Genomic DNA, 22,544 nt, shown 5'->3' on the forward strand with positions numbered 1-22,544 from the left:
GGAATATGCTGAAAGAAGGAATCATTAAAGCAGGACAGCAAAATATAGGATATGTAAAAGGGAAAAGGTCAAAAAAACCATGGGTCACACAAGAAATGATTTCCAAGATGGAGGAGAGAAGAAAATTGAAAAACAAGAACACTGAAGATGCAAGAAAGATATACCGAAGGTTAAATAACGAACTGCGAAGAGAAACAGAGCAGGCTAGGAAAAAATGGCTAAAAGAGGAATGTGATGAAATTGAAGAACTGGACAGGAAGGGAAGATACGACTTACTATACAACAGAGTAAAGACTTTGACATGGGAACAAAACAGAGCAGGAAGTGCTACTATGGAAATTTTGAGTAAAGATGAAGAGGTAGTGTACAAAGATCGTGACGATGTCCTCCAGAGATGGGAAGAATATATAAAAGAGCTATATGACACAAATAGCAAACAAGAAACTCTGGAACTTGAATCATACAACAGTGTAAGTGATGAAGAGAAAGGACCGACCATCATAATGGAAGAAGTAAAGTCTGTCATTGCTGCAATGAAAAATGGCAAAGCAGTAGGTACAGATACAATACCGGGAGATATACTAAAATGCTTGAACCACAATGGAATAAGAGAAATATTGAGGTTATGTAATAAAATATATGACAGTGGTGAATGGACTGAGGACTTTTTGACAACAGTAATGATTCCATTACCGAAAAAACTAGGAACCAAGAAATGCAGCGAGCACAGGACAATCAGCCTCATTTCACATGCAGCCAAAGTGATGTAAGAATAATTAATAAAAGACTTGAGAAAAAGTAATAGAGGAGAATCTCGGCAAGGAGCAGTTTGGCTTTAGATGGAATACGGGCACCAGAGATGCAATAGGACTCCTACGAATCTTGGGAGAAGGTTTATTGAAAAAGGAAGAGACCTATATATGTGCTTCATCGATTTAGAAAAGGCATTTGACAATGTGGTTTGGGACAAGCTGGCGACTATTATGAGGGAAAAGAGAGTGGACTGGAAAACCAGAAGACTTATAAACTCATTATACCTTAATCAAAAAGTTTCAGTTAAAGTGAGAGGAGAAAGTACAAACTGGATCAGACTAGGGAAAGGAGTAAGACAAGGATGCTGTTTATCACTTACTCTTTTCAACCTGTACTTGGAAAATATGATTGACCAATGCTCATTAGATGACAAAGGAGTAGAAATTGGAGGAAGAAGAATAGGATGCTTGAGATTTGCTGATGACATGGTCCTTCTAGCCACAGGGGAAAAAGAATTACAGGATTTGGTGGACACCATTGCAACTAACGGAAAAAAAATATGGAATGAAAATTAACACAAATAAAACAAAAGTATTGGCAATAGGAGGAAATAAGGAAATAAAAATTGTGCTGAATGGAGAAACACTAGAACAGGTGCAAAATTTTAAGTATCTTGGAAGCAGGATAGACACCGACTGGAAGTGCACCACAGAAATTAAAACAAGGATAGCAATGGCAAAAGAGGCGTTTTATAAGAAAAGGAGAATCTTCTGCAGCGGTCTGGACAGAGAACTCAGAAAGAGACCCATAAAATGTCTTGTATGGAGTGTTCTTCTATATGGCGCTGAAACATTGACTATGAGGAAAAAAGACAGAGAAAGGCTGGAGGCTTTTGAGATCTGGACATGGCGGAAGATGGAAAGAATAAGTTGGATGGACAGAGTAAAAAATGAAGAGGTACTGAGAAGAGTGGGAGAGAAAAGACAGTTACTAGATGTAATAAAGAGAAGAAAAAGCAATTGGATTGGGCATATATTAAGAAAGAATGACGGTCTGATAAAAACAGTTTTAGAAGGTTATGTAGAAGGGAAAAGGAAGCGAGGAAGGAAGAGATTCCAGATACTGGATGACATGATGGACGGTACAACATACAGCAGCCTTAAGAAGGAAGCAATGGATCGCAGAAAATGTAGAGGCAAAGGACCTGCTAATATAGCAGATAACTGATGATGATGATAGTCTGTGGTTTAGCTCAACCTATTTTTTGTGGATGATTTCTTGTAGCATATATTACAAAACGCTTCAAAAGTTTCAGTTGACAGGTCTAAAAAATTATTGGTCATTTCATTGGCATCAGCATTTGTTATTATTTTATCACATTTTACTGAATTCAGTTTGCCTATTAACTTGGTGACTTTGAGTGTTTAATTGATCTTATTATTCTTTTATGCTCAGAACAGGTTTTTGTTATTTTACTGTTTATAATTTGTGCGAACCGTGATCAGAAATGTTGTTTAAATGTGTCAAACTCTGTTTTGTTTAGGTGAAAATTATATATAATGTTATCTAGGCATCCTGTCTGCCTTGTGGGTTTGTCATTTATGCTTAGCTGTTAAAAGATTTTACTGTATTTACCAAATGGTTTAACATTTCTCTTCTTAAAACTAATGTTTATATCAGTATCACATAATATTAATATTTTACAAAAATAATCAATTAATGAATAAATAATGTAGATGAGACCAGCCTTGTGATTCAATTTGTGTCTTCTTTACACAAACACATCAAAATGATACTACTGATATCGGTTTAGGGCTATTTTAGCTAGAGCCACCAACTGTGGCCGTATACTCAACTTCAGCTTATATGCCCAACAAAAATTACAAAAACTGAACAGTAGTGTTGATTTTACAAGTAAATGAATTTACAGTGATAAATTTTAGATTTACATTGTCTTGCATATGTCACTTTATTGCAGGCACATCAACAAAGTAGTTCATATGTTTAATTACTGGTGCCATTCGGTTTAAGCTTTTACATCAAAAATAAATTTTTATTACTTTTTAACAATAAATAGTGCAAAATGGCTTCTGTTTGTTACTAACAATTAAACAACTTGCTGATTCAAGGTGCATCTAAACTGTATAGTTAGTTTTCAGTAGAACAGTTTTGAGAGCAATGAAAATGTTAATTTGGGTATTTGTTTACAAAGGAGCTTTCAAAATTTGGTATGCCAACGAAACGTTATACTGAGCTCTACAGCTGTTGATGATTCAGTAATGAATTATGCAATTTACTAGAGGTACTAATATAATCTGTGTTTCCAGACTTCATAAAATATCATATCGTAACAGTTCTTAGCAACTGATATGGTACAGTTGAAAATGTCCAACTTGGCCCACAGTGTTACACACTATAGTCTGGTGTGAGAAAATGTATTATGTAATATTGCTGTAATGTAATTGCTTCTTCCTCAAGTCTCTGTACCGTAACCTGTTAGTAGTTGTACCCATATTATGAATAACAGGGCTATACTGGATCACTCGCTATAGTGCTTGTATCATGAACTAGTTCAGTACTCTGTGTAACTGTTCATAAATGATATTGGAAGTATTAATTTTTTTTTTCAGAATGTATGCTTCACTGCTCATTCACCCAGCACACGCACAAATAAAACATCAGAGAAAGTAGAAACTATCACATTTGAGCCTGTGGGTGAAAATGAATCTAAAACATGGACCAAACAGTTGAAAATTCCAAGTTTGCCTCCATCCACTTTGAAGAACTGTGGCATCATTGATCTTGAGTACTGCTTGGATGTAAGTATTCTCCACTTGATATTTTAAATAAGGAGTTGCTTTAGGTATTACAACATTGGCATTATGTTCTTGCAGGAATTCTACATAGAGCTGACAGTGTATACTAAAATAAATGTGTTCCTTCAGTACTAAAGACGGTGATACCAATTTATTTAATTATTCCTTTGCTTCTGATCCACAAAGCATAACTTATGAAATGTTATTTACTTTTAATAGTGTTCAAACTTTTTTATAAGCAGAGTAGAATTTAAACATATCATCATTGTCATATTTTCTCTTGACAGATCAAAGCTGAAATTAGTGGGCCACACACAAACTTACATGTAAACATCCCAGTAACATTAGGAACCATTCCCCTCTTTACATATATCCCACCTGGGTTGCTGCAAAATACTCCTGAAAAATTACCCCTACCACCTACAGCCTCAGCACCATATCCACCACCACAATCACAGTTCCCTACAGCACCATATCCTGCAAATACTGCAGCTGATATCACATCTGGCACAAGTCAGCTGGGATTCTCAAATGTACTGTTACCACTGCCAAGTCAGTCAAATCTGACTCCATCTGCACCACCACTTCCATACCCAGATATTCGTAAGTATTGTCATATCCTTTTTCTCTGGGTTTTAGTTTGTACCTAGATCTATATTATTTAATAATAATAATAATAATAATAATAATAATAATAATAAAAACAATAACAATAATAGGAACATAGATGAGACAGACAATATCACTATGTATCATTCTCACAGGGTCCATGATGATAAGATTAGATAAATTACTGTGCACACAAAGGTGTTTAAGCAATTATTCTTCCCAAGCTCCATATGACAATGGAACAGGAAGAAGCCCTAATAGTTGGTGCCAAGGGTAATACCCTCCACCATTCACTTCAGTGGTTTGCAGAGTATGGATGTAAATATAGGTTCTTCATTCATGCTATAATTTGTGGTGTTTGATTTGTGAGAGTGATTTTCTTAACATGTCATTTCCAAATTAATCCCTTCAAATAAAGTATGAGAATCAGCAACAGATACAGAAACGTATGCTGCTAGTTCTGTTATGTTCATTAGATGAGTGATATGGATGGTTATTTAGCTTGGAAACAAGATTCAGTAATGAGATTTTCACTCTGCATCAGAGTGTGCACTGATATGAAACTTCCTGGCAGATTAAAACTGTGTGCCCGACCGAGACTCGAACTCGGGACCTTTGCCTTTCGCGGGCAAGTGCTCTACCATCTGAGCTACTGAAGCACGACTCACGCCCGGTCCTCACAGCTTTACTTCTGCCAGTATCTCGTCTCCTACCTTCCAAACTTTACAGAAGCTCTCCTGCGAACCTTGCAGAACTAGCACTCCTGAAAGAAAGGATATTGTGGAGACATGGCTTAGCCACAGCCTGGGGGATGTTTCCAGAATGAGATTTTCACTCTGCAGCGGAGTGTGCGCTGATATGAAACTTCCTGGCAGATTAAAACTGTGTGCCCGACCAAGACTCGAACTCGGGACCTTTGCCTTTCGCGGGCAAGTGCTCTACCATCTGAGCTACCGAAGCACGACTCACGCCCGGTCCTCACAGCTTTACTTCTGCCAGTATCTCGTCTCCTACCTTCCAAACTTTACAGAAGCTCTCCTGCGAACCTTGCAGAACTAGCACTCCTGAAAGAAAGGATATTGTGGAGACATGGCTTAGCCACAGCCTGGGGGATGTTTCCAGAATGAGATTTTGACTCTGCAGCGGAGTGTGCGCTGGTATGAAACTTCCTGGCAGATTAAAACTGTGTGCCTGACCGAGACTCGAACTCGGGACCTTTGCCTTTCGCGGGCAAGTGCTCTACCATCTGAGCTACCGAAGGTCCCAAGTTCGAGTCTCGGTCGGACACACAGTTTTAATCTGCCAGTAAGTTTCATATCAGCGCACACTCTGCTGCAGAGTGAAAATCTCATTCTGGAAACATCCCCCAGGCTGTGGCTAGGCCATGTCTCCACAATATCCTTTCTTTCAGGAGTGCTAGTTCTGCAAGGTTCGCAGGAGAGCTTCTGTAAAGTTTTGGAAGGTAGGAGACGAGATACTGGCAGAAGTAAAGCTGTGAGGACCGGGCGTGAGTCGTGCTTCGGTAGCTCAGATGGTAGAGCACTTGCCCGCGAAAGGCAAAGGTCCCGAGTTCGAGTCTTGGTCAGGCACACAGTTTTAATCTGTCAGGAAGTTTCATATCAGCGCACACTCCGCTGCAGAGTGAAAATCTCATTCTGGAAACATCCCCCAGGCTGTGGCTAAGCCATGTCTCCACAATATCCTTTCTTTCAGGAGTGCTAGTTCTGCAAGGTTCGCAGGAGAGCTTCTGTAAAGTTTGGAAGGTAGGAGACGAGATACTGGCAGAAGTAAAGCTGTGAGGACCGGGTGTGAGTCGTGTTTCGGTAGCTCATATGGTAGAGCACTTGCCCGCGAAAGGCAAAGGTCCCAAGTTCGAGTCTCTGTCGGGCACACAGTTTTAATCTGCCAGGAAGTTTCAAGGTTCAGTAAATTTAGGGAGCTATTTTGCTGTTTCCTTGTCTTGATTTAATTTAGTGTCAGTAATATTTTATTTATTCCATTCTAATACCTATTAGGATAAGAAGGAAGGCGAATGTTAAAGTTACTATGTTTGTCAGAAGACATTTTCCAATATGTGGAGAGAGATTTTCAGGCTGCTGTCTATGTGCAAGCAGCTGATAACTGAATTCAGTAGCCATGCTCAGTTATTTAAGAGGGCTGGCTGCAACAATGAAAACAGTTAACCTTGCACATGAAATGGAAGTGTGGCTTGTGATTTTCAGTATCGTCTACAGAAATGATTATGGTCTTCTGGTTTTGAGTGGAGAGCTTAAGCCAAAGGCTCTTATAATTCTGTTCTGAATTGTTGTCATCATTTGTTGTATTTTACTTCTTTCATTTATTTTCGTTTGCTTTGTGTGCCTCATTTATTCTGTAAAAAAAAGTAATTGTTTTTTATTTTATTTTATTTTTTTTTTTTTTCATGTTTGTTCTCTGCTATATTCTTCCTCCTGGGTGAATAAAATGAATATAATTCCTAAATAATATTTGAAATATATCTTTTTCAAACCAACACCCCAGTTTATGGAATCAGTACTAGACATAAGAATAACCTTCACAAGGTTTCAAAGTCTCTTACTTTGGTTCAGAAAGATGTCCATTATTCCTTTCAGAATCAAAATGTTAATAATTAAATTTATTGAATTTTTTTATTAGAGTATTAAACATACTTTGAGACAAAGCAGTGCAATAAACAAGTGTAGCATACATTAACTGAACACATATGAGGTTCTTTGAAATAGAGCCACCTTGCATGAAGTGTAGTTACTTTCGGTGATAAGATAAAATGCAGTTCCCTTCTGCAATTAGGCATAGGGCTACTTGAGAGAGGGCACACTTACATCTGCTTCTATGATGATCTTTCTTTGTGCTACAGTGTACGAAGTTCATTGAGGTTCCATGTATTGGTCAATGCTATGGTTTTGTTGTATGTTTTTCATCTGGAACAACAGTGTTACATTTTTTGGTAATGTTTCTTTGCTCTCACTCCCTGAAATAATGCAAAACAACACTGAATTTTTTGTTCAAATATTGAGATCACTGTCTTCAGCTAACACATCATCTCCACTTTCACTGCTGTTGTCAATCTACATCTACATCTACATCTACATCTACATTCATACTCCGCAAGCCACCCAACGGTGTGTGGCGGAGGGCACTTTACGTGCCACTGTCATTACCTCCCTTTCCTGTTCCAGTCGCGTATGGTTCGCGGGAAGAACGACTGTCTGAAAGCCTCCGTGCGCGCTCTAATCTCTCTAATTTTACATTCGTGATCTCCTCGGGAGGTATAAGTAGGGGGAAGCAATATACTCGATACCTCATCCAGAAACGCACCCTCTCGAAACCTGGCGAGCAAGCTACACCGCGATGCAGAGCGCCTCTCTTGCAGAGTCTGCCACTTGAGTTTATTAAACATCTCCGTAACGCTATCACGGTTACCAAATAACCCTGTGACGAAACGCGCCGCTCTTCTTTGGATCTTCTCTATCTCCTCCGTCAACCCGATCTGGTACGGATCCCATACTGATGAGCAATACTCAAGTATAGGTCGAACGAGTGTTTTGTAAGCCACCTCCTTTGTTGATGGACTACATTTTCTAAGCACTCTCCCAATGAATCTCAACCTGGTGCCCGCCTTACCAACAATTAATTTTATATGATCATTCCACTTCAAATCGTTCCGCACGCATACTCCCAGATATTTTACAGAAGTAACTGCTACCAGTGTTTGTTCCGCTATCATATAATCATACAATAAAGGATCCTTCTTTCTATGAATTCGCAATACATTACATTTGTCTATGTTAAGGGACAGTTGCCACTCCCTGCACCAAGTGCCTATCCACTGCAGATCTTCCTGCATTTCGCTACAATTTTCTAATGCTGCAACTTCTCTGTATACAACAGCATCATCCGCGAAAAGCCGCATGGAACTTCCGACACTATCTACTAGGTCATTTATATATATTGTGAAAAGCAATGGTCCCATAACACTTCCCTGTGGCACGCCAGAGGTTACCTTAACGTCTGTAGACGTCTCTCCATTGATAACAACATGCTGTGTTCTGTTTGCTAAAAAATCTTCAATCCAGCCACACAGCTGGTCTGATATTCCGTAGGCTCTTACTTTGTTTATCAGGCGACAGTGCGGAACTGTATCGAACGCCTTCCGGAAGTCAAGAGAAATAGCATCTACCTGGGAGCCTGTATCTAATATTTTCTGGGTCTCATGAACAAATAACGCGAGTTGGGTCTCACACGATCGCTGTTTCCGGAATCCATGTTGATTCCTACATAGTAGATTCTGGGTTTCCAAACACGACATGATACTCGAGCAAAAAACATGTTCTAAAATTCTACAACAGATCTCAGTTGGCATCAAAAGAAATCCCTTCCATATGGTGCACTGGAATTTCCTCTTCCTTTATTCTGTGAGAGAACATCACATGAAACTGGAAATATGATAACCCGTCACAGCTACTCATGTTGCCCTTAGTGTGACAATGGTTTCAAAAGGAACCACCACAATAATTATGAAAATAAATACATAAATTTAATTATTATCGCAATACACAGAGTATAAATTTGAATAGGACAGTTTTCTGCACCTAATCCATGTGCAAAAATACCTTACAGAGACAAATTCAATCACAATTCGAAAACAAGGACAGTCATCCACTGCACTCAAAAGTGGCTCCTACATTTGCCCATCTAACTGACAAGATTTGAAATATATGAAGTTGTTCATACTACAGCGGCTACAGGGCAGTGTCTACTGGAGATATAAAGGGTGGCTACAGATGTAGCTACTCTGAATATGCCATGAGATGAAAAAATCCAAGGTGGCTTCAAACAAAACCAATCATCTGAAAGGATTATAGAACATGATGTGTTTTCAATAATTTGTCAGCAGCCAAATAAAATTTAACTACTAATAAAGACCAGTTTAAGAGTAATTTAAAAGATGTATTGGTGTCCAACTACTCCTATTTCATGGAAGAATTTGTCAGTAGAACCAGCTGATTTGTGCATGTGACTAATAATACCAAAAACTTCTGTACATATTCAATACAGTAATGTGATCATCATAAATTTGCATTGTAAAATTATTTTTCTATTTTACGATGCATTGCTCCAATAACCTAAGAATTATCACATGCATGCCATTGTATTGAACATTTACATATTTTGTGACAAGTTATTTATTACATTTAGTATGAACATACGTATAAGATATTTTTTTTTTTTTTTTTTTTTTTTTTTACATGTCCATGAGGATCATTTCACTTGCTTGAATCTGTGGATTGTACATCAGCATATCTGTTTTTATTTGTAAAAGTTTTTCATGTATTCTTGTTTTTCTGACATGCTCTACATCCTGGAGGATCTCCTCACTGTGGATCTCTTGTTCAACAAATTTCGTTTTCTACTTCTTTTGATGCATCTTTGTCAAAGGGATCAGATCTGCTGAAAGCTTGGAATGGATTGTGTTTAACTATATAGCAATGTTGTTGGTTCTGCCTTGGCCGAGTTGTTATTTAAAGAAGGGCTATAATCAGTTTAAATCTATATGACTGTAACCTTAGACATGCAGTTTTCTTCTGCATAATGATTATCTTTTGTGTGCTACATAATATATTTACACTATGAAATGTTCTCAGCCTACATTAGAGCTGATACTGATATGAAGGCAGTTTTGTTTGTAGGATATTGTCACAAGTTGCACTACATTTTAAGTCAAGTATCACCTTGAACTGGAGATTAATTTTGTCTGTGTGCCACTTTAAAGCACAGTGATCATGTTGTGTGTTTCATTCAAGTGGATCAATTAGAACACTATACTGCCACAATTTTTTTTAACTGTTTGTACATGCCAGAATTCATTCAGAGCCAGTGGACATTTATAAGGACTCTGCCCCTTCATTTTCAACAGTTAAGAAATGAGCATCTGTATTCAGAGGTGTCTCACTTCTCTCAAAGTTGATCAGTGTGAAGGACATCCCAGGTATGCCAACACAGATGAGAACATTGAAAAAATCTCCATTTGGTACTGGACAGTCAGTGAAAGAATGGGTATGAAACATCTGAAAGCAAAAAGCAACAAATATGTAACCTGTTAGTCTGTGACAAGGGTTTGTCACATAATCAATAAATGGAAGTAATTTTACATAATTGGAAAAAGAGACTCATCTGATCTACAATGAATGACATGGTTTCAGCAGTCTGTAGTATCCTCTATTCAAACTGTTTAGAGTATTTTCCACTCAGAGTTCTCTCCAAGACAAGGTAATTTATGGATTAGTAGAAGGCAGCTTTTGTGTAAACAATTTAATGTACTTTACTGATGTTTGTGACAACATAACTGTTGCCACTTTTGGTGGCAAGTGTGAGTAGATTACACACCATGTACCTTATGTAACAGGTATGATCACTCTAAACAACTTTGACTGTGTTAGTCTTGCTGTAAGTGGTACATATGCCACCATGAAGAAAGTGGCGACCATTTCGACAATGTCAACTAAGCCTCTACCATCATCATCAAGCTGTGGCAAATAGAATCATAATATTTGAATCAAATGACAAAAATATCAAGGTGTTGCATGCAAGTCCAAGATGGAATACAAGAAGAAGGAACCAAAATATTCCATAAAGTTGGAAATTCCCACAATCCACTTATCTGCAACATTACAAGAGCAAGTTGTAACTATCCCATATCCTGTTCAGCAGGGAATACTTCATGGTGACACTGAGCACGGTTCAAGTAATGTAAATTATGTGCCAACTATAGTCACTGAACTGAAACAATCTCAAACATAAACTGGGACAACTGAAGAATGAAATAGCAATGTGGACAAAATAGTGACACATTTTTAAGCTACAGCCCAAGAAACACATGTTAAAAACAATAAAACTACCTCAAAGGGAAAAAAATCGTTATCAAAATTATTCAGGGCATAACAGTGGCCCATATGTCATACTTCCTGAAATTAAAGACAAGAACATTGGTAGAACATAGCAATTGTTACTATGAAACAAATTGAGCTAATCCCAGAACATAAATATGACGAGTGTTGTAATTATCTCTGGTGTTGGAAACAACAGAATAAAATCAGGCTTTCTGTTTGTTACTATAGCTAATGAGATTGTATCCCAGAATCATGAACTGAAGGCTTATGTTCCAAATTTCATAAAAAGTCAAAGAATATGGAATATAATTTTGATAAAATTCTAAATAAGGACAAGATTCTTCGAGGAATTTGGTGTACAGTACCACACTGATACATGTTGCAGGGTTACACAGGATAATCAGAGAAGGAAACAATGAGGTAAGGAGACTTATCCCTGTCTGTCTTTTACCAGTCAGAGTAGATCTATACTCATTACAAACAATACACAATAGTAGCAGATATATGTGATTAGTTCTGTAATGCTATATGTTTAGATACAGACATGTTAGCAAATGATGTCAGTGCTTAATGTGGTCTAGATCACAATATGGCCAATGGTCAGTCAACACTAAAAATGCCTCTTGCCGCTGTAGTTGGTTTCAGAAAGGGCCAAGCAGAAAGTTACTTACATGCTATTGCATCTAACATAAAAAGTTTCCAGAAGATGAATACAAGCTATTGCAAGCTACTGTATGTAACCATTCTGTTGTAAGATAACTCCAAAGCACATGTAGAACATGTTTAATATTACACCCTTTCCTACAAAATATAGTATAAATTTGGTGTATCTAGTGGCGCAATCTTCACAGCAAAAGACAGCTTAAGGTAAATCACAGACACAGCAAAAAGATATGCCCTCTGATCTCAACAAATCCCAGCAAACAATAACAAGCATTTAACAAAGTAAATAATCAATTTTTGACAATATAATGTAATTGGATAGATAAAAAAAATCTACTCACCAAGTGGTGACAGAGAACATGCACATAACCTCCTTTTATGTGTGTGTTCTACTGCTGCCACTTGGTGAATAGATTTTTATCTATCCAATTACATTATATAACAAGCATTTATTGGAACTCTATCTTATTTAACCTTAAATTTTACCCAAAACACTCTTTGCTACATTAATAAATATGCCATATTCTTGTAAGTGGCTGAAACGCTGCCACAGGTGCGCTGCATGCTATTCTACTGTATCAGATATATATGAGAATGTTACTCATGTAACAGAAAACAAATGGTAATTCTGTAAGCACTTTGTGCATAAATCATTGCCAAGTTTGTGTGGCATTCCTGAGGTGAAGTGGCATAAAATGATACTCATACAAGCCAAATGGTGTGGTCACTGCTGTTTTCTTAGTATCAACTAAAGCCATGGGAATTTGTGAATATGCCTTGACACAGTTTATCACACTCAGTATTTTTGGATGGTGCTGCTAAAATCCATTACACTGGGTACAGATGAGTGGTCTGGGATTGTGCAGCTATTTATTTCTCTATAATCTCCATATATCCTTCAGGAATTATGTTTTTTATTAACCATGTGGATTGGGGAGGCCCACTGGCTATTCATCCTGGTCGTAATACCTGCTTTCAGCAGTCAGTCAAACTCTGCTTGTGCTGAAAAAAACTTCTCTGGATGCAGATGCCTTGGGCAGAATGTGACTGGTTGACCTCATGTCATTCGGATGTGATGCTGAGCATTGTGTGAGCGTTTTCTGGTGGCACAGAAGGATTCAAAGAGTGCTGGAAATTGTAGGAGTAGAATGTGAAAATGTGGCTCCTCAGATGACTCCATGATTTTACACACTGAACATGAATCATTATGACTCCCGGGATTCTTCTGCCGTGATGCACATGTGTTGTGCCCTGCATTGTTGTGAGTATGGAAGTGAATCAATATGCTCCACCGCTGATGACACGGTATAGATGCTGGACATCTTTGTGTGGAAAGCCACAGACTTGTCACTCTGTGTTTGACCTGGTGCAAAAGGTATAGTAGGGAATACCCATTCTGTAGGTACTGGTACTAATAGATGGTTGATCAAGTCAGGCATAAAAAGTCTGCTCGGATTATCTGATCAGGCATGTCTCGAGTGGAAGCTTGAATCCAGTTGTAGAATAATTTTCACTATAGGTAGTAATCCTAGAATCATTGATCACAGTAAGTATATTGTGTGTTGTTGCTGCCAGTGTGCCACTCTCACTTTTTGGACAGACACTGACTTCAGAATCCATATCAATAAGAAAATTGCCACCTGATATTTGGTCCTGTACAAACAATCAGTGTGACTGTTAACTGCTGATAACATGACTTTTTCATATCTTCTTCTTAGCACACTATGGTCTGAGCACTTGTGTTGTGTAAAGACATTAGCGCCTTTTACGGTCCGTCTTTGAAATTTAGGTAACTGCAGGCTTGAGTGCATTGATATGCTTGGTTGTCAAAATGCCTATGATACCCTCACCATAATTCCAGCAAATCTTGTTGCATGGCAGTTTTTCTATTTTTCAAACTGTGGCTTTGTAGGTGCTGTGAGTGTGTGGCAACCTGCATGCTAAGTTTTGCCACTTGTGCTGCTAGTTGCTCAGTGGTGGGTTTGGTTGATGCATGCTGTTGGTGAGAAGCATGTGTGCTTGTTACAAGACCAGTGGTGCCACCTTCCATTTCTCTGCCTGTTCCTACATCCTCGTCTTGACTGTTGCTGATTTTTGCATACACAGAAATATCACTTAAAAGCTGTTTGCAATACTGTTTGCCTTCTATGTTAAGACTTGCCATGCCATGCTCGTTTGTACCACAATGATGGGGTAGATGGTGGCTGGGAGTTTACAACACCACAATACGTGTAAAGGTAGAAGTTCTGGGCCTGCTGATGTATGTAAAGTTTTGAGCATTTGTGATGGAGTCTTATTGATCATGTTTTCATCTGTGAAAATCTTTTGTATTCGCTGTTCTGGTAACAGTGTATAGTGCCATATGAGCTTCCTTTAGCACAGTGTAACTTTGTTGTGACAAGGTTTCTTCAGTTTCCTCAATCACTACCAAATCCAGATGCAAAACCACAATATTAAATCTTTCAGTGTTATCAAACACCTAATGCTGTCAAAAAGGAGAATTGCTACTCACTGTAAAGATGACACATTGAGTTGCAGACAGGCATGACAAAGGCTTTACACATTTAGATTTTGGCCAAAGCCTTTTTCAGAAAAAGAAACATACACACATTCATTCACACAAGCAAGCACATGTCAGGCACACATGACTGCCATCTCCAGCAGCTTGGACTAGTGTGTTTCCTTTTCTGAAGAAGGCTTTGGCTAGAAGCTAAATTTGTAAGTCTTTTCATTGTGCCAGTCTACAATGTGTCATCTTTACGGTGAGTAGTAATGTATCATTTTCCTTATACTGTTGGTATTACAATCTGGAATTGTCATTGTTTCACACTATTGAAATATGTGTTTGACTTGATAAACCAGATCTGAGGTTGCATTGACTAGAACTTGGGAAGTTTAACATTTCCATGTCGTGCATACCTGCTCCCTTCTTGCATCTGTTGTGCCGTGTGATGAATTAAAAAGTTGAGGATGGTGATCCAGCATTGAGTGGTAAGCCTTGTTCCATTCAGATTCCCTTTTCCGGTGCTTATGACAATATTTCACTGTTATCCTTTGCTTCTTTCTCTTTTTTATCCTTTGCTTTTATTCTTTTTCAAAGTCACAACTATGGTAACTCTTATTCTCATGTTCACAATAAATATTGCTCACTATTCAATAATAACTTCGTTATGCAAACATAGTATTGACAAAGAATGGAGGATAAACAACAACTATAAATAACAACAGCAGCCATGTTGAGAGCTCCAAAGATGCTTTTTATAGTCTGCGATAATTGTGTTCATTTACAGCAGTGTAGTCTGTTGGTGCCACCACATACTTATTCAAGATGTGGAATAACTGATTTTTATTTCATTCTGTTGAATTATATTCTGGACAAAAAAATGAAGGAAAAATAAAAAGAGAAAAATATTATAATATTACACAGGGAAAAAGAGGGAGAGAGAAAAAGCATAATATACACATTTTCCTTATAGGTATTAATCATTATTTATGGTGCAGTTGTTAGAGTGAATTATCTGTCTTACTTATTGGGATATACAGAACAGCAACAGCAATAAATTAAAAGCTGGAATTTATAAAAATGCATATTTATTTGAGCAGTATCAGTCCCTGCCTATAATACTACGTTCTCAATACAAGCAACTGCATCTATGTCATAAAATCCATACCTGCTTATCACTGTACAGAAACTAAATTACTTCAAGAGGAAATGATAGCATGTGCAGTGAATTAAACAATTGCTGCTGTGCTTTGTAGCCATCAAGGAATTTCATGCCAGCCACCAGAAGTTCTCTTTGTTGGGCATCGGCAGTTGTTTTGTTTAGACATGCTCCATATAAGTCATGGAAGTAGACAATGAGAACTTGTTTGCTTATTTGATATATATCATGCTTAACATTAATTTGCTGCAATTTATAAGCTCCAAGGTCTTCCTTTCTTCAACATATATGTACCAATAAATGTTTGTTGTTCTATTGGATATTGGCTCCAATTAGTCCTTTGAGAGATTATAAAGTCAACTTGGACAAATGAAATTATGTATGCTGTATTCCCAGGAACATAGATTATCAAACACTACTTATTCAGTGATATATTTGGAAAATAGACCAAAGATGAATAAACATGAAATTATAAGTACTATAAAAGCCAGCAGTAAAGATGAAACAAATTTTTCTCAACAGCCCCACAAGTTCTTCAGAGCTTAATTCATGAAATATTATCACAGAACACGTTTATTGGTTTTTCACTATGTATAACACAAGATTCATGGAGCACTCCTTGGAGGTATATTACTTCTTGCACTGATGTTGATAGGGCCATGCACTCAGATTCTGTAGTTCATACAGGAACTGTTTATTGCCAGCTTGGGTTCCAGGAAACTGCTGCCCCAGTTTACTTGGAAATGCAGCCAGTCACTGATCATTGTTGATTGAGATCTGATGTGTAATTGGCATCACAGAAGTCTTCAATTTTGTTTGTTCCTGTTTTTAAGAATGTTAGTTCTATGTTAACTGTGCCTTTGGTGTACCTCATAATTTGTTTGACTGCTTGTCAGTGAATTTTTAGGTAATTGAGGTTGATGGACTCCCACAACATAAACAATGTCTGTCCTTGCACCTTGAGCCAAATGGAAGAGTGACCCAATGGCTTTCTCGAAAGAAATGTAATGTAACACAAATTTTCCTCATCTATCAATTTTTCCTCACATTTTTGTAGCTGCAAACCAGTTTCAAGTGGAAGTGCAACCACACTGCAGTCTTTCATACCATATTTCTTGAGTATGTTTACTGCATATTTACTTTGATTGAGGCTAGTTGTCCTGTGTTTTCTGTTTTATTTTATTTATTTTTTTTCATTCCAAGGTAACAACAGATTTCACCAAGATCTTATAACATTATTCCCTCATAACTGAACCTTTATTTCTGTCATGGGTAAAGCTACGTATAATATTAACAGGCTGTGAAACATGCTAATGTTACCCTCTGAGAGGATATTAAAGTTTGACCATGCGTGTGTCTAATGGAAAAGGCTATCGGCCTATAATTTTGAATTTTGTGACATTGACAGTAAAACAAAATGGGCCTTAACCTTGGGAGTTAACAGAAGTGGTATGAAAAAAAAAAGATCAGTCACCAGCTTAATTAGGCACATTAATTGGGAAATATATATTTGAGAAAATTGGATATTAGTTATTGAAGTTACTTTCATTGAGATTTCACTTTGAATGGCAAACAGGATATGAACTGACTTAGTGCACTCTGTACTGTGTGTAGCAGCAGTTACCAATAACACATGCACCATTAAATTATGAGGAGCAAATTGCACCAAGTTCATACTAATGTTTGGCACAATCATTAGCATTACTCAGTCAAAATACTGGAACATCACTGCATGAAGTGCAGAACTAATTTTGGACATGTGGGGCTTCTGTTGTAAGCATTCATTTCGGTGATATTTCCCACCGAAACAGGTCCACTGAATTCCCTTGTGATGTCATCTCTCCCTGCTGCCGTTACTGCAGCTGCGCTACAGACAGCTGATTGCTCTGCCAAGTTCATTGCACACGGTTGCTCAGTTCGCACACTAGCCCCTGTAGCATAGCCTGTCACCTGTGACTGACTTACGCGCACCTGTTGTTCTGAGTGGTGTTGTGCTGCTGCTTACTCGTGTCTTAAATTCACTTTTGTTTTGGCCGATATGATTTCTTTAGTTTGGGCCGGCAATATTTGTCCGTTCAGGCCTTCGTTTTCCATGTCATTTTGGTTTTGAAAGTTTCACAGTGCAAATCCTCTACTGCGAAATGACATGTTACTGCGACCTCTGCCTCTACCTTTTTGTATCATATTTATACAGTAATGTTTGTTCTCATTCTGTTCATTACTCTCATGATTATCCCAATTCCAGTTGTTATTATTTTGACAATAATCACGGTTCCCTCTCCAGTGGTCCTCATCTTCAATCCTTTCCAAAAATGACGAGAAGCTTTTGTGATTACTTCCCACCTAAGATTTTAAATCCTTCGGGAGCTTTTTCCGTAGTTCTCATGCTATTTCAGATTCCGTTTGTCTGTTTGTCCAGTGTGTCAGTTTTTGATACCAAATTTCGCAAAACTCTTTCATTGAGTTGCTGCCTCTGTTGTCATATACCGTATTTACTCGAATCTAAGCCGCACTTTTTTTCCGGTTTTTGTAATCCAAAAAACCGCCTGCGGCTTAGAATCGAGTGCAAAGTAAGTGGAAGTTCTGAAAAATGTTTGTAGGTGCTGCCACAACTAACTTCTGCTGTCGAATATATGTAGCGCTACACAGGCATGCTTTGCAGGCACAAAGATAAATACTGGCGCCAAAACCCCTGCGTCAGTAAATAAATTAAAAAAAAAAAAGAAAACAAGTGGAAGACGAGATTTTTTTCTTCGCCCCGAGTTTTGACCACTGCATTTTCATACATTATCCAATGAAGTAAATACAAATTCCATATTGTTCATCTTCGAAAGTAGCAGCATTTCAATGTACTACAAAAATTCGACTGGCAAGACTGTTTGGGATGTTTGTCAATATGGCCAACTCTACATTCTGAACTTTTTCCTACCTGTGAGAAGAGATGGTTGCTAATAGGAACTTTTATGAATTGTGAATCACATGCAGTATTCTCTTCACCATAAGAATAATATGAATATAAAGGTTTTGCCATGTACTCTTTGCTGCTGCTATCTCATTTAAATCCTATCTGCCTAATAAACTACGAAACTAGAGTGAGACAACAGCAGACGCGGAAGAATATACATAGCATGTCATGTTTATATTCATATTATTCTTATGCCTAATAGTGATACAGTCAGAAATGAAGCACGGCAATTGACTAGATTTTTAAATCTAAGATGACCAATTTCTGTGCAGAACAGAGAAAAATTTTCGCTAAACTCTCGTTCAGAACATCTATCATACGCAGTCTGTTGTTTGGTGCTTGTTGATCATTATCAAAGAAAGCATCAGTGCAAGCAACAACAAATAGCAGTCTCTTGCCATTGTTTCGCTAATGAGACGATTCCTCTCTTTTTTTTTTTTTTTTATTTTAAGCAGCGGTAGCATGCACAAAAGCAAGCCGTGCAGCGAGCGGCGACAGGTCGTAAACATTAATTATCAGAATGCGACAAACAATGCACGACACAGTACAGTAATGCATTTTCAGCTTAGAGTGACGTAAACACCTATAACAAAGAGAACGGCACTTATCAGATCAAAGAAAAATAAGCAATCAATTCAAACCAGACGAAGCACGTGAAAAAGGAAGGGTACCCGTATAAATACATATGAAGCACCTGATGCATAGCAATGGCTACCTGGTAAGCTTACGACTCGAACCAAACTAGTGTAGCTGGATCAACATTCATTCGACCTAAATTGTGTCTCATATTACAACGGACCAACTTTCTTTCGATTTGGAGGTGCGGCCTAAAACTTTTCTCTCCCCTTGAATTTCGAGTCTCAGATTTCAGGTGTGGCTTAGATTCGGGGAAATTTTTTTTCCTCGATTTCGAGTCTCATTTTTCAGGTGCGGCTTAGATTCAAGTGTGGCTTAGATTCGAGTAAATACGGTAACCTGGACATGATAAACTCCTGCCATAGGCAATCCTGTTTTTGATCTGACCAGTATTCCTCCATAAATTTCTGTTTAAATTCGCCAAATGACATTTGTTCTGTATCCAAATTTAGGCCCCATCTTTTCACATCACCAGCTAATGTGCTGATGACCACATTTATCTTTTCCTAGTCCATTACGTAATCAGGAAATTTCCTTTCATACTTTTTCAAAAATCTGAGGGGTGCCATCCATTATGTCCTTTTGCTGGATTGAATTGTTCTTTGCCCTCTACCAATTTGCTGCACATTATTCTGTCAGTGATATAATTTGGTTTTTCTCCTATTTTCCATTCAAGGTCACTTACTTTACCTCGAATTTGAAAAGTGTTCTGTTCACACTTCTTTCTGCATGTTGTCATTTGTTTACTCAGTTCCTTCCCAGAATCATTCACCATTTGTCTCAATTGAGAAATTTTGGTTTTGCATTTGTTTACTATTTCGGTTTTGAGGCCAGAAACCTTTTCATCAACTTTTGTTCCTACCAGAGGTTCTACAGTGTCTTGAATGTTGATTATTTTGGTATCGAACCTATCGTTGATGTCATTAATCTGTCCCTGCATAGTGGTGACATTGTTATTGATAGTCTCTATTTCAGTTTTTAAGTCCTTGCTTGCATTACCCACAACACTTACTTTTGAGTCTACCTTTTCAATCTGTTTACTGATTTTAACACCTTGTTTTTTAATTACATCTGCCTGTGTTTTAAGCTGATTGTTAATGTTACTACCTTGTGCTGCAATTTGTGCAGTCAACATTTTTAACAAATCATTCATGCTCAGCAGTTTTTTGCTATCTTGTTCTAAGCTGCCCTCATACTCACATTCTACTTCTTGTGTTTTGCTCGGCTCACTTTCGGCTTTTGATGAACTGAACATATCCATCGACTTGTTAACATAACCACTGTCTTCATTCGGGTCATCCTTCATACCTTGTTTTATTTGTGATGGGCTCATCATCTGAATTTGATTGTTGATGTGTGTATGGTAAATATAAACCTGTTGTCATCCCATGGCATCATCAGTGCTCTCGTTTAACGAACTACTGCCACCTAGTACACCAGGTACTTTTCTATTTCGCTCTTTCCTCTTTCTGACCTACTGCCATCTTTCTATACATCTTAATTTTGTTAACACTTTCTATTTTATCTTTTAAAGACCTGTCAAGTTTTCTGTTGATTATTTTGCCCGATCTATTGCAAGTACATAAAGGCAAAGACTGACACATTCATATATTTGACAATGATCATACTGTCAAACTGAACTGTCAAACTGTACATCCTAGTGATATACACAGCTGTTGCAAATGTGTATTACTGTGTTTTCAACTGTCCTTGGACATGAAATACAAATATATTGCATCTCAAAACATTGTGGTATTTTGTGGTATTTGGCAAACACAGTTAATGTCTGAGAAGTTGATAATTGTTAAATATAAAAATATAATTCTTGAATTACAAAGTGCTAATTACGGGTTGCCTCGGGGTTCAGTTATCAGCATCATTATTCTTCATTGTATATACCATATAATTCATAATCCATTTGGTGAAGATATTCATTCACTCCCTGTGGGAGAAAAAAATCTGACAGTTATGGGAGAAAAAAGTCTGACAGTTCATAATACCATTCCAAACAATTCATAGATATGTGAATGCAATTGATTTTACAAATCTGCAAATTAATCTTTTCTTCCTGTCTCAATAATTTATTTATCTAAAAATCATTTTGCAGTGATAAAGCTTCTGTCAGCTTAATACAAGGAAATATAAGTTGTATATACAGTCATAAGAATATACACACATGTTTGACGAGGAGAGGTCAAGACAGGTGGTTGGCATATGTCGAGAAGAACAGACACCACATTTATACAATTAAGGCGAGGACGGCCAATGATTTCTTCAGTATGGATGCGCACCAGGCTCGAACTCTTACGGGAATCAGCAAATGCCTTCAGTAATGAGGATAATGTTCAAGAGGCACTATATTCTTAGCATGTCTATAGGTTGAGAAATTAGGTCTGAGGAGAGGTGTGCTAGGACAGTGTGCAGTTGAGATGACCACTGTGTCTGGACAGCATAGTGCTCAAGGCATATGCCTAGTAAACAGGAGTCCTGGGTTCAAATCCTCGTCTCACACAAATTATCCACCTTCCCCATTGGTTTAAATCAATACCTGCTTGCAGCCAATATCAGCAATTCCTTTGTGTCTTTTTGGTTTATAAATACTCAAAACAGTTATGTAACTCTAAAATTACTGTTATGTTAAGTTTGAGTAAATTAAATAGGGAAATTTTTCTGTTATTTTGAAGCTGCTGTCTTCAGTTTCTTGTATGCACCTGTAAAACTGCACCAATAGTTTCATACATGTAGAAAAAATTTAGTTTAACTAAATAATAGGGAAAGGAGAAGAAGCTTCTTAAAATTTCTGAGCCTTGATATACTTGAAAACAAATGAAGTTATGAAAAGCTTGTAGAAAATAAGAGTGAGCCATTATTTAAACTGATGTACTCTTTACTCACCTTAAAAGATGAAAAAAAATATTTCTATATAAAACAAGAGGATAGGCTACCACTGGAAGTTAAATAATTAATGTCAAGTTTAGGCACATCTGTTGAGCTCACTCAAATATTTGCCTCTTCTTTAACATCATAGCTGACAGACCCTGCCTCACAGACCTACTACATTTACCACGTACTCAGAAACTTCCTGTCTCCAGCATACAGAATTAAAAAACTGAAAAGCCCCAAAAACAGTCATGAACCTCATCATCATCATCATCATTTAAGACTGATTATGCCTTTCAGTGTTCAGTCTGGAGCATAGCCCCCTTATAAAATTCCTCCATGATCCCCTACTCAGTGCTAACATTGGTGCCTCTTCTGATGTTAAACCTATTACTTCAAAATCATTCTTAACCAAATCCAGGTACCTTCTTCTTGGTCTGCCCCGACTCCTCCTACCCTCTACTGCTGAGCCCATGAGTCTCTTGGGTAACCTTGCTTCTCCCTTGCGTGTAACATGACCCCACCTTCTAAGCCTGTTCGCCCTGACTGCTACATCTATAGAGTTCATTCCCAGTTTTCCTTTGATTTCCTCATTGTGGACACCCTCCTGCCATTGTTCCCATCTACTAGTACCTGCAATCATCCTAGCTAC

General features: G+C 37.7%; 1 protein-coding gene across 3 annotated transcripts in view; it reads left to right on the forward strand.

The window, feature by feature from the left end:
- Positions 1–22,544, forward strand: part of LOC126236395 (arrestin domain-containing protein 3-like) — a 136,813-nt gene that overhangs the window by 62,629 nt on the left and 51,640 nt on the right. For all 3 annotated transcript variants that reach the window (XM_049945680.1, XM_049945682.1, XM_049945681.1), the window contains exons 5-6: positions 3,384–3,572; positions 3,857–4,172. In XM_049945680.1, the coding sequence (XP_049801637.1) occupies positions 3,384–3,572; positions 3,857–4,172 (505 nt within the window). The remainder of the gene's footprint in view (positions 1–3,383; positions 3,573–3,856; positions 4,173–22,544) is intronic.

This window comes from Schistocerca nitens, chromosome 2, assembly GCF_023898315.1.
Source record: "Schistocerca nitens isolate TAMUIC-IGC-003100 chromosome 2, iqSchNite1.1, whole genome shotgun sequence".
Taxonomy (NCBI): Eukaryota; Metazoa; Arthropoda; class Insecta; order Orthoptera; family Acrididae; genus Schistocerca; species Schistocerca nitens.